The following is a 13,454-nucleotide window of genomic DNA, read 5'->3' on the forward strand; positions in this document are numbered from 1 at the left end:
GCGGGGCTGCAGTGCTCGCAAGAGCCCCATTTCCCCCTGAATCAGAGATGGAAAAATCACTTGCTCAGGTCTCTGGGCAGTCAGAGCTACTCTTGTCCCTGGAGAAGGCAGGGATCTCTCAGTGCATGCCCCATCTATCAGGCAGCAGCGCGGCAAGGATGCAGGAAAGAGTCCCTTTCTGCCCAGGGCGGTGAGCACGGAGGAAGGTTTCACAGCACATTAAAAAGTGAACGCAAACAGCCTCCCGTCCGTCCGGACACTCCTCAGCCGCTTCCACTCAGGCTTTAAAGGTTTGGAAGTCTCAATGTGTCCCTTTTTTTGTTTCTCTCCCCCTGACCGCAGCGCAGCCCCCGCGCGATGAGGACATCCCTGCGGACGCCGGGCCCCGCTCACTGCCCGCCCCGGCCCCCCGCTCCTTCCCCGCGGGGCTCGGGTTTCCTCCCCTCGCCCCAGTGACGCTGCCTGTCCCGACAGGTGCCGGCAGAGCCGCGGCCGCGCTCCCGGGTCGCCCCCAGCGCCGCGGGGTTTGAGCGTCCGGCGCGGCGCGGGCGGCAGGTGGACATGCTGACCTAGGGGCTGACCCCCGGCCCCGTGCCCAGCTGCTGTGTCACAGAAGCACAGAGTATTCTGAGCTGAAAGGGACCCACGAGGATCATCAAAGTCCAACTCCTGTGTCCCTGGACAGCATCCACCCCGACAATGGACGCGGCCCCGGAGGCGAAGAGGTAAGTGGGTTTTGGCAGGGAGCGGGATAGTGTTTCCCCAACATGCCGCTGTTTCTGTGTCACAGATGGGTGTGTGTAAGGTGGGAGTGGCAGAGGATGTGCCCATGTCCTGGGAGGGAAAGGGGCTAAGGGAGACTTTTAGCCCCTCCACAGCCTAAGTTTAGGTATAATTAAATGTATACGAGTTATGAAGATATTCTTGCAATTTGTGTTCCTAGAAAAAACTTCTTTAACTTAAAGGGGCTGCATCATTTAAAGCAACACTGTGAATTCCTTCTGTGCCCTGCATCTGCAGTCCATAGTACATCCTGCTTGATTCGTGGAGGGAAGAGGTTTAACCTTGCTAATACAAGCTCCATCTTAGCTGGGACCTGTGACAGGACCAGCAGCCTGTGAGCATCCCACTCCCTGGCAGTCACCAGCTCCGTCCTGCTGTGGGCCTTGGGGCCTTGGGGTGGGCAGTGCCAGCCCAAAATGTTGTATTCAAATTTTAGGATCTAGATTTTAAGCCAGATTTTAGAGGAAATCTATTTGTTCCCATTTTACCTTGCCACCAACAAGCTTTAATCAATCTTAGAATCTAACCCCTGCCTGGGGAGAAATGGCAAAAGTGTCAGTGGAAGAGTTATCTTGGTGTCATCCGTCCTGGTGAATTCCTGTGCTGCACTCTGCCCAGGTCACCTGGCAGGTCTCCTGGCACGGCTGGAAACATTTGACCGGTCAGAAATGGAGCTCATGCCCAGAGCTGTTCCTCTAGGGAAGCCGGGGGAACAGGGGAAGCCATGCTACCCCTCAGCATTTTAGTGGGACATTTGTTCTGAAAACCGTCTTGCTGGGTCGAGCCAGCTGAGGGGACAAAACAGTCCTCTGTATTGGCAGGCAGAGATGGAAGAGGGTAGAGTGGAAATTGGAGGGACTGGCCTGCAGCCAAGCTGGAGCTTATGGAGGTGGGCTGAGTTCCGGCTTGTTCCTGTTGAACTTCCATGAGGCCTTTCCTGAGGAGAGGTGAGGTCAGGGTGGTGAAACCGAGACCTTTGAAGTTTCTCACAGGAGACAATTACATGGCTTTGGTACTGAACTCAGATGAAATCAACTGCTCTTGGAGGACTCTGGCAGTGCCCCAGCATCTCCAAGACTTCTGGGACATCTCAGTCCTTTCTTGCCTTCATTGACCAAAGCAGTGTGCTATTTGCACCTGTGGCCACTTCTTTGCTACCTGCCAGCAAATTGTTACGTTTGCACCTCAAAGCCCCACCACAAGACTCCCTTCTTTACTTTTCCACCTCCTACCTTGTTTCTTCTTCACATGGAATTTTTTTTCCATGGTAGAGGAGAGTTGTGGGTTGCTGTCTGCTATCTCAGACTGCTTCTCATGAAGCATGTTCTAGCAGCAAGGTTTTGGGAGCAGTGATGTGTTAGGTTATACAGAGGTTATACAGGAATATCACCCTTAAGTCTTGCTGTGCATCTTGATGCTGAAATGTGGTTACCCAGGAGATGACTATTCCCTTTGCATACACAGATCAGACAGATCAGCCCAACACTTTACTTGCAGAAGCAAGGTCCTTGCTCCAGTTTAATTTCCTCCCTTCCTTTTTTCCAGTGGCACCTCATCCCTGTTTTATAGATGAGGCATGTTTTAAAAGGAAAGAAGATGTGACTCCGTTGCTGGAGGTCTTCACAAAAAAAAAGCTCCCGAAAACTAAGAGTGAAAACATGTAACTTAATGAAAACATTTATGGCCAAATGCCCTCTTTGACTTTTGTCCTTCGAACAAATATCTTCTGCAAGTTACCTGATGTAATATTTGCAGCCAGGAAAATCTGAAGTAAAAAAACCAAAACAAAACAAAAAAACAAACAAACAAAAAAAGGCAAAAAAAGCAAAGCAAAAAGGGTCCCTGAAACAACAGGCAAGCAGATATTTTAGCACTTCGGGTGCTGATGCTCACTATAACCTTCTCCTAATTTCACTGCTCTTTTTTTTATTTCATCCATGACTCAAGGTTTCACAGGGTGTGTAATATCAGTCTAATGCCTTCAACTGCATTGACTGGTTAATGATTTTGCTGGTGTACAAAAACTTCCACAACACAGACAAACACTGGTGCAGGTGGCCAGTTTTGGATGCCCCCTCCCTGGAAGTGTCCAAGGCTAGGTTGGATGGGGCTTGGAGCAACCTGGTCTAGTGAAAGGTGTCCCTGCCCATGGCAGGGGATTGGTACAAGCTGAGCTTTAAGGTCCCTTTCCATCCAAAATATTCTAGGATTCTATGACTCTATGATCAGCTAACAAAGAAGTTTTGACTTCCCTTAGTAAAAAAAGAACAAATCATTGATTATCAGGAGAAAAAAAATCTGTCCTGGAGCATCTTCCCTTTGTTCTGCATTTTCAATGCAGCTTCAAAAAAACATACAGGTTCTTCAAATAACTGAAGTGCTATACTTTCCTTACAGGAATAGTTTCCCCAGCATGAACTTTGAAGCAGAGATTCTGACAACTCCACACGATAATTCAGGTATTTGGGAGAATAAAAAAGGAGAATAAAGTAAAATGCCCACTCACCTTGCTATCACTACAAATATATTTTAATTCTTTTGGAGTTAGAGATTGTTTAAAAAAAAAAAAGAAAGAAGCAGGAAGATAAACTGACTGCAATTCAGGTGATTTCAGGATTATGTTAGGGTTTAGTTCGAAGTGTTGAGGGTAGATGTTGATATTTTTCTGGACCAGAAACACAGCTGTCAATGACATGTGGTTTTGGAAACAGCAGAGTCATTTGAGACTGCACAGTCCCGGATGAGATATACAGTTTTCTTACTAGTGGCAACTAAAAGCAGATGATAAGAAAGCAGCTCCCTGAAAGGCAAAAATGAGGATGATGACGTTCTGCTGTGTCCTGCGCTTCATCCTCGTTTTGTCTAGGAGGAAAAGGTGATTTTTTCCCCACTGAATGATGCCTTTCCAATGTTGATCTCGCACACGGAGGCTGGCACTACAGACCCAGAGCCAGTACCCAGCTGCAGGGTATCTTCCCGTGAGCCTCCGGTCTTAGTCTTGTTGTAGGTCCTCACACCCAAGCAGCTGGCCAGAGCTTGTGCCCTGGTAACAGCTCTGTCATTAGGATGAGACAGCAGGAAAGGGAGTTTTTACAATAATTGCTTGCAACCCCTGGAGTATCCCTGGTTTCGACTCTGAGAGAGAAATCTTGTTGTCAGCCAACCACATTTGAACATGAGCCCATTCAGATGAACCGTTTTGATATCAGTTACGCTCCTGGCCATGAGCTGCAATTCCCAGCAGGGAATTCACCCCCCTGGCAGCCCATGTCAGTCCCATGCTGGCGAGAGTCAGAAATGAGGTGCACAGGGTTGACTATTTTTGCTTCAGCTGCAGGTGGTAGTTTTTGTGTTGCATCACCTCTCCTAAGAAGTGTTTTAGTAGCTGCCCATCTCAGTTACACTGCCCAGCATGGGCACGAGTGATGGGCCCCCCACCAGGTGTGGACCTGTTGTGCAATTCCCTTCACATTCCTAGAAAAACCCTCCAGTCCTCATATCTGCCTAAGCATTTTGGAGACATTTTCCTCGGGCTTACCTCTAGTGATGAGGCACTTAACAAAAATGCTGATGTCAAAGGATATCCAAGAATAATTTTCAAACCCTGAGTGCAAACCAGTTGGAAAGTGCATCCTCTGCATCACCTTCCCAAATCTCTCTCTCCTGTCGGGTTGGGTTGGGTTTCTTCCATGAGGTAAGTGCTTTGACCCTTCACTTGCCTTGAAACCACTAACATGCAATCCATATTTGTTTCTCAAGAGCTGTATACGACGATCCCTTCCATGAGAAGCCTCACAGCTGAGGAGTATGTGGAGGCCTTTAAGACATTTTTGGATCATTCAACAGAGCACCAGTGCATGGACGAGTTCAACAAGGAACAACTGCCCAACATCATGTCTGGGTAAGGATTGTTTCCACCGAGCTGGGAAAGCCATCTGTTATCCTGGGAGGGCAACCTGCATACAAGGGTCAGCAAACACATTTAAGGGTTTTTTTGGGCAGGAATGAACTTTAATGCTTTTCAGTTTTAAATCCTCTAATAGTGAGTTACAGGATATTCTGCTAAAGGACTCCAGAGTATGTGCTATTTCAATTAATACACTGTGCTGCCTCTTAGCTTATGTTAAGGAAAGAATCAAGACCTCATTTTCATGTCCATCTCTTTTCATTAGCTGATTTTCCAAGGATTAAATTTGGGGTTTTTTGGTTGTTTGCTTTTTCCAAAAGAAAGCTCTCATGCGGTCTCTTCCTGCTTTTGGGACTTCATCACACACCATCTAAACAGAAACACATTTCTAATTCTCTTCTAGTGACTAATTCTTGGTTTTCTCAATCCCTTAAGACTTCCTTATTTCTATCCTAAGTCGATTTGCATTGCTTAAGTACCAAATGATAATCAGTTTTGTGAAGTATTGATGTAATATATTAAGACTGGATAACTGTAGATAATTTCAGAACAGCCTAGATCCAAACCATAAGAAAGCCCTTTCAAGTTTGGGTAATTTTTGGATGTTACAGCAACTGTATTCTCCATTGAGAAAAAAGTTTGGGCAGGAATTTTTTATTCTCTGGATCAGATATATATAAAAAATAAGCAATAAAATTATAGTAATTCGAAGATTGTATTGGGAAATTTTTATTGTGAATTTAAATGATGCAAAACCTTGTGGCTTTCTATGATGCTGATTGTGGGTCTGTCAAAGGTCTTGACCCTCATTAGGTCTAAGGCTCCTTGGCTACTCACACCCTTCAGGATTTCCTGCTCATTCCACTCTTGTGGAATCCTTGCTGTGGTGTCTCCTGAGACTGTGTATGGGAAACTCAATTCCCCAACACAGTCCATGCCCAAGAGCAGAATAAAGCTATAAAACAAGTCAGAACATGGCCCCTCATCCTTGAGCCAGGCAGTTATTAAATATTCTGCTATGAACCACATGACTGGAGTCCTTTAAAAAGTAATTTTTCTAAGATAAAAGTTATTGAAGATTCCTCCCAATTTTTAACCAAGATTAATGTTGATAAGAGATGATTGGTGGGTCCCTTCCGACTCGGCACATTCTGTGATTCTGTTATTTCCAATCACCTGGATAGCCTGACGGTTTTGCTTTCTCTGGGTATTTATATCCAATATTTTCTCCTGAGGGTGCAGAGGTTCTCCCCAGCTCACCTTGTCCCTGCATTCTCTGCAGTGCCCACTCCAGCCAGGCACAGCCCTGCTGCCCCCAAAGGGAGCCCTTTGCCCTGGGGATCCCCAAGGCTTTTTTACACAGTGCCAGCCACAGCCTGAAGGAAACTCTCTGGTAAAGGGGGAGAAACACTACACCCTGGTACCTACTGCACTTTGAAATATGAGCTTGCGAATACTGGACTGGCTCCCACCACGCTGGTTATAGCTGGGCTCAAGAGGGATGCTCCAATTTCTATCCCAATTTTTATGCATAACATGAAAATTTCTGGGCCAATGTGTCATCCAAGCAACAAGAATGAAAACAAAAAGTCATGTGACATAGTGTGGTTGAGTAACACATACTTATCCTTTCAGTCTTGGCCATGGAAAATCGACTATAAATGTTCTGGGAGTTGGAAGTGGCACAGGTAAGGAGTGTGGCAGCACTGCTGATGCTGGGGAATGGGGGTCCCTGTGGGTAGCAGAAGGTTATTCTGAAATTTTGGGCAATGAATATAACTACTCAGGCATTAATGACAGTGCTTCTCACTGAAACAGAGAAGGGCAGAAGGAAGAGTGGAGCTGGGATGAGAACAAGGCTCCCTCCCTCCCTTCCTTCCCCACTTCCCTTCTGAAATGCTGCTGCTCGAGTCTTTCTGAGCAGTGAGATGTGTGTGATTTTAGCTTAGTTACTGCCTCTTGAAGACTCTCACCTGATTTTATATGCCTCAAAGCAAAGTCTCCTGTTTCTGATCAGGTATAAGAGCATCTTCAAACCTTGACAGAGAGACATCAGAGAGGTTCTTTCCACACAAAGTCCTGCCTTAGACCAACCCACCTGAAGGGATCTCTCTTTTTGCTCTGCTTTTAGGGATCCCGGAGGCCAAGGCTGGGCAATGGCCTGCTCCCAGGACTGCAAAACCAGCTGGCCACAATCATTAGCATGGGGTTGCATCAGCTTTTTCAAGACATGTTTCTTTGTTACTGCTCTGTTTTTATCCAGTGAAAAGTAGAGTTTAACTGCAAATGATATTTTTCCCCAGAGAGAAACCCATCCTTTGGAAAAACAGCTTTAAAGCTAAAATTCTAAATGTATTTGTGTTTAAAAAAAAACAAAATCAAAAAACGTGGTGAAACAGCTAACTTTGCTCCTAGGGAGACTGGGATAAAATAAAAAGTAGAGAAAAGAAACAGCAGTTCAATTTGTCAGAGTTTACTTTTGCTTTGAAAAGTATTTTCAGCTGAATTTTAAGTGCTAATACTTTCAAATGAAAGTATTTTTCTCACTTTTTCCCCCCTTGTTTTCCTGAGTAAGTGAAAATTAGCATTGGATTGTTTTCCTCAACTGGGAATATGTTGGAGCATATGAGAAAGCAAGCAGGAAGAAATAATTCAGTTCTCAATTACATTCTATTTTCATTAAGTAATATAAAACAGAAATCCTGACTCCAAGAAAACACAAGGGGAAAATGAAGTTTTAGCACCATCCTTAATTTTCCTTATGTCCTTTTCAGAAGAGGTTTTAATGGAAAAATAAAAACTCTAAAATTTCCTCTGTTTCCTGGCTGACTGCCCCTCACAGATGACAAGACAGTGGTACAGACCCACACCCCCTCAAGGCTGCATGAGCTGAATGTCTGTGGCTGGGCAGGGAGTGAGCTGGGATGGCACTGAGCAAAAGGTTATGTCTGATCCCTGACCTTTCCAGGCATGGACTCGGGTTTCACAGAGCCCCCAGAATTAGTTTAGTTGATGAAAATATTAATGGGGATTAGTGACCAACTGTACATCCTAAAAGCCTGTGTGCCAGTCCAGATCACATTTTCTCACTCACCCTGTGTTTTCCCATGACCGGTTCCAGCAGCATGGGCTGCTGGTTGCCAGAGGGGTTTCATTCTTGTCCCAGCCTTGCTGTGGTCAGCGCTGAAGGGTTGTTGCTGGCAGGGCAAGCTGGAGCAGAGAAATCCCTGCTCTGGAGCATCGTATTTTGCTGCTTCTTTTCTGCAGACAGCCTGGTTGAGGACGTTATTACCTGCTCTTGCAAAGACTGGATTAAGGAATTTTGCAGAGATGGAGTGAAAAAAACCAAACCCAAGCAGCTTTTAAGATACCCACTTGCTGCTGGTATACTCATTTGCCACCATCAGTGGCTCCAGGGCATGGGGCAGTGATGCTTTGCCTCCCACCTGCTCTGAGCTTGCAGGGAGCCCACAGCAGCACCTCTAAGGGCTGATGCTCCCCACCCCAGGCACTTAAAAACTGAAATTTAGGACTTTCTAAAATGATTCAGCTGCTTGCTATGGGGATCTTCCTTCCTGACAACAATGTTGGTCTGTGCACCTGCCTTCAGCTGATGCAGCCGCAGCCTCTTCCCTTGTGCCAACCCTGCACTGCTGCCACTTCATTCCTCAGGGGCCTTGGGTATTTTTTCTCCAATTTCAAAGGACTCCTCCTGCCCTGGATGTCCCTGTAGTGCTGGCATGGGTAGTATTTCCCTCCTTGAATTCTATTTATCGCAACACCTGCCAAAGATGACGACTTTTCTCATGGCTGATACATCAGCTGAAAGGCTAGGGAGGATGCAGTATCTCATATCAAGACCTCTCAGTGTGACATTTGCACAGGCAGGACTATTTTTAAGTCCCACCATCAGCTAGAGACAGGATTCTTGCTGAAGTCCTGACACGGTGCCCACCTCTGCTGTTTATTTACATAGTTCCAGGTGAACTAGGTGGACTTTATAGGCTTGGTATATCACAGCATTTCTGGGAAAAAAGCAAAGTGACCTGCATGATGTCAAAAAAAGCTGGAAATTTCCTAGCACCGGAGGACAGACTGCTGCTTGCTTCTCCAGAGCTTAGACTGCAGCAGAGGAGCACCAATAGCTAACTTTGCAGGGCACATACACACACAGTTAGATTCCACCATGCAAGCCACAAGGTCAAATATGCCTCACTCCTGCTCCTGACAGTAGTGGTGGCAGATGCTCTGGCACCCATTCATCACATTTACCTCCTTCTTAAAACAATGAATTTGTGTTTATTGAACAGGTGAGCAGGATTTGAAAATGATCAGGATACTGCAGGCTGTGCACCCAGGGGTCCTTATTGACAACGAAATCGTAGAGCCCAACCCGCAGCACGTGGCAGCTTACAAAGGTAAGGCTGTACCTGCTGCCTGGGGTACAGTGAGGACCATCCATCTCCTGTTTTATGAAATTCATGGTTTTTTCTACTTTTAAAAACAGAGTTGGTGAATCAAGCTCCAGACCTGCAGAATGTCTCTTTTATTTGGCACCAGCTCACTTCCTCAGAGTACGAACAGCAGGTGAAAGAGAAAGGCACGCATAAGAAATTTGACTTCATCCATATGATCCAGGTAATGGGCATTGCTTTGACATAGGAGTATTAACTTTCACTCCCCCCTTAGTTTCTGATGTATGCATGAAGTTAGGATGATCAGGGCTTAGTGTAGCTCTCCTGTGAGCAATAACTTCTGCAGGGGCTCCACAAACACCAAAGCTGACGATGCCCAGTCCTGTGAGGTGTCCCTAAATGTGTGTGCTGAGTCAGGACAGGTTGGGAAGCAGCTGGTACACAATAAAAACAACTCTATAGAAAGGGTTTAAGGCTTTGGAGGGTCGTTGCACTGTGGAGGAGGAATAATGGCTATGTGTAACTGTCTCTTCTAGATGCTGTACCGTGTGGAGGATATTCCCAATACTATCAAGTTTTTCCACAGCTGCCTCGACCTTCATGGTAAACTCCTGATCATAATTTTATCGGGTAAGTGGAACCTTTTATTTTTTTTGCTTCATATCTGGAGTTTTGAAGAACTTTGAATTTGAGAGCCACAAATGTTTACCTGGGGATTTCAGTAACACTTATTCTGTAGTAGATAACTAAAACTAGTGCTGGATTTCATATGGAGCATGCAATCTTGGGCTTAGTCTCTTGGATCACAATGTCTAAGGCACAGATTTTGTGTTCTTGCTTCCCTGCTTATGAAGATTTAGTAGACAGAAGTGTGGCTGTTTATGAATGGGAGTCAATTCTTCTTCCTGGCAAAATCAGCACTGTCAAAACACAACCAGAGCTCTGGGTGGGCCCAGTTTTGGTGCTCTTATCTCTGCACAGTGGTGGTCCAGACCCCAGCAGGACAACAGATGCTGCCAAGAGCTGCAGGCTTTATGGTAGGACAGGGAAAAGAGGCACTTATAAGATGGTGGCATTTATTAAAAACAATAGAGTGCTTTATCCCTTGTGTCATTCATAAATCCTGGGCTCATGGTGGGGTGGACAAAGCATACTTTCTCATGTTTGCCATTAAAACTCTCTCTCACATTGCCTGTAGGCTGTTTCCCTTGCTCTTTGGGGCTATTTTTCCAGGTATATATTCTTTGATGTGTACTTAAAACTGAAGTTTGATGTATAAAAACATCTGCACTATTCTAGCCAAGAGACAGTTAACAGGTAGTGTGGATGTTCAGGGTCAGCATGTTTTTACTTCTGCGTGTATCCCTCCTTCTGGGCAATCCCAGTGCTGGAGACCATCGCCTAGGAGTTTCCTTTAAACAGCAGAGTTTTGGAGGGAGGGCTGAGGGAAAACAGAGTTTTACCCCTCTTTAGGCACAGACTTTTATAAGTAGACTCAAGTAAGGGGAAAGCACTCCTCCTGGTCCTGGCACGGCCTGGGGAGCATTTCCAGCTCATTTCGTAGGTGCATTAGCTGGTGTTTGACTGCCTTGGCTTTGCAAAAGTAACCTCCCCTCCTGCCCTGGCAGACAGCAGCGGGTGGGCCAGCTTATGGAAGAAATACAGGGACTGCCTGCCTTCCACCGACAGCGGCCACTACATCACCTCCAGCGGCATCACGGATGTCCTGAAGAGACTCGGAGTCGAATACCGCGTGTACGAGTTCCCGTCGGGATGGGATATCACCGAGTGCTTCGTCGAGGGGGACGCAGTTGGCGGCCTCATGATGGATTTCCTGACGGGGACGAAAGACTTCCTGGGCACGGCGCCGCCGGCGCTGCGGCAGCGGCTGCGGGAGGCTCTGTGCCAGCCCGAGTGCAGCAGCACCAAGGACGGCAGGATCATCTTCAGCAACAACCTGAGCATGATCGTGGTGGAGTCCTAAAGCCGGACTGACTGCAGAGGGCAAGCTGGGGTGGGGATGAGGATGATGCAGTGACAGGAAAGTGTAGCATAGAAAGAAGGTGACTCACAGCAAGAAGGCAAGAAAGTGGGGCTCAGCTGCAGCCTACCACTGCCAGCCAGTGTCAGCAGAGCTGCCCGCCACACTGGGACGAGCTCCTTGTCCTGATGAGGTCACCAGGTCCAAGATTACACCCTGGCTACTTAGTCCATCCCTAGGAGAATATTTTCCAGAAAGTAAAGAGCTCCATCTCACTAAAAGCCTACATGGACTTGTTTTTTAACAGTAAACATCCTGTCTGTGCTTTCAACACTGGGACTTCCACTTTTCTATGTAGCCAGCATGTTTGCACACCTAAAGATGGGTCTGTATGACCAGGGGCTGCTTTGCAGCCAGGAGCAGGCTGCAGCCCTTGTGCTGGCCATGTACAGACCCAATGCTTCCACTTGAGCTGGACAAAACCAGCAAGACATCCCAGCTGCTTTGCACCCAGACCTGAGCTGTAAGTTGCTCTGCATTAGGGTATTTCACATGGTTTTGTCAATGTAGGTATTTACTACCCCAAGCCTCTCAGCATCTTGCAATATGGACATGTCTTAAAAATTTATCAGCCTTTTTATTTGGAGAATATTTCGGATCCCAGGATGATCCTTGCCACATACTCTTTCAGGCAGATATTAATTTTGTTACTTTCTTACTACAGTTTGTCTCCATATAAAATAAAAGCAATCCTAAACCAAAAAAGTCACATCTTTTTCTGCACATATGAGCTTACAGAAAATGAAGAGCAAAGAGGTTATTTAGTTAAAAACAAAAAATATGCAAAATACCATTTTATGGGAGCATTAAGGATTTCTTGTAAGTGAGAAAGATGAACCTGGGGATGTGGAAGAGCTGTGAGCGAGCTGCAGCTTGTCCTTGTGCTGCAGCCCTGGGAGGCAGCTTGTCTGTCACTGCTACAGCAAAACAGCACCTACAGTACTCAAATATGGTGTATGTGGTTAAGATGTTAATATAGGTGAGATAAGACTATTACCACAGGGTCCTGAGCTGTTTGGGGGACTGGGGGAGGTGCTGCCAGGGCAGCCAGCTCCAAAGGGAGGTGCTGCACAGGATGCTAGCAGGGTTTGGCTCTGCATTTAGTGCCTTAAAGCAGTGCAGCCCTTGGACTGACCACAAGGGGAAAAACTGCCTGCAGCCACACCAGCCTCACAGCAAAGAGGTCCCAGGGCAGGAAACACCAGCTCAGATGGAAAATACCTGCAGGCACAGAGCCCATCTCTATGAACTGATTTTTCCATGCTTAAGCTGGATAGCACACACTTGTGTGCACCTGAAGGGGCTCAGGTACCGCTGCCACCTTGATGTCTGGTATGGATCAAATGGCTTGTTCCAGCATCATGAACACATGGGTCAGCACACTGGCTTGCAAAACATTAGATGTCATTGTCATCCAGAGCCCTGCTGGTGCTGCTAAACCTATCCCCCCCCATTCACTGGCCATCTGCCCAGACACAGTTACTGCCAGGAGTAGCATCGCACTGTCTGAAAAGGTAATGAGCCCATGGAGTCACTGTAGCCCCATCCTGTCCTTCATTTTTTTGGGGTATGTTTTTTAGGTTTGGTTTGGTTTTTATCACCTTTTTGAAGGGCAACCATTTCTCTTGAAACTCTTGTAAGGGAAAAAAAGAGAAAAGTAGTGGGAAAACAGTAGAATAATATCTCTCTGGCAGTACTGGAGCACCCTGGTCTGTAGGTACTGTTGCTGGTATTTCAAGAAACATCAATCCAAACTAGACAACCTGCTCCAGAGGAATACCTGTGCACCATACCTGTGCACAAGCTTTTCCCTTTGATCCATTCTATTGTTTGTTCTATAGGCATCTCCTTTGCTTGTGCTGGCTCCCAGCACTGGGCAGGGAGTGTACAGCTGGGCTGTTGGGCAGGCTCTCAGCACTACTCCCATTCATGTTCTCCTTCCACTATGGAGTCCTGGGATTTATTCCCAAGCGATAGTGATGTCTCCGGTTTCTATCTGGAAAGGAAAAACAAAATGTACCCCAAACCAGGCTTGCTTTTCAAGCTCCAAAGAACAATCTGTCTGTTAATCTTTGCAGGAATTTGGCACAGTCCAAATTCCCCCAGATCTTCCCCAACCCAAAAGGTTTTTCATCCCTCCTTGGAGTTTCCTGACCAGGCAGACACATTTCCAATAAGCAGATTCTCAGCAAAACCCATCTGCGAGCACAATATTTACCCACATCATTGTAAATCAATGTGCAAATGCTCAGAAGAAAAGGAGCACTTCAAAGCAGACTGTTTAGTGACAGCCTGGAGAGATGAAATA

At 46.4% G+C, this 13,454-nt stretch overlaps 1 protein-coding gene across 2 annotated transcripts; it reads left to right on the forward strand.

The window, feature by feature from the left end:
* Positions 1-538: 538 nt before the first annotated feature.
* On the forward strand, positions 539-11,361 carry LOC108504791 (carnosine N-methyltransferase 2). 2 transcript variants are annotated; one of them, XM_017830221.1, is made up of 8 exons: positions 539-725; positions 3,181-3,242; positions 4,543-4,684; positions 6,326-6,378; positions 9,001-9,108; positions 9,198-9,328; positions 9,642-9,735; positions 10,734-11,361. In XM_017830221.1, the coding sequence occupies exons 1-8, from the start codon at positions 700-702 to the stop codon at positions 11,087-11,089; spliced, it is 972 nt and encodes a 323-aa protein (XP_017685710.1). In that variant the 5' UTR covers positions 539-699; the 3' UTR covers positions 11,090-11,361. The 2 variants fall into 2 exon arrangements, with proteins under 2 accessions (XP_017685710.1, XP_017685711.1); XM_017830222.1 differs by lacking the exon at positions 3,181-3,242.
* The last annotated feature ends 2,093 nt before the right edge of the window (positions 11,362-13,454 follow it).

The sequence above is a fragment of the Lepidothrix coronata genome, unplaced genomic scaffold, assembly GCF_001604755.1.
Source record: "Lepidothrix coronata isolate B3197 unplaced genomic scaffold, Lepidothrix_coronata-1.0 Scaffold175, whole genome shotgun sequence".
Lineage (NCBI taxonomy): Eukaryota > Metazoa > Chordata > Aves > Passeriformes > Pipridae > Lepidothrix > Lepidothrix coronata.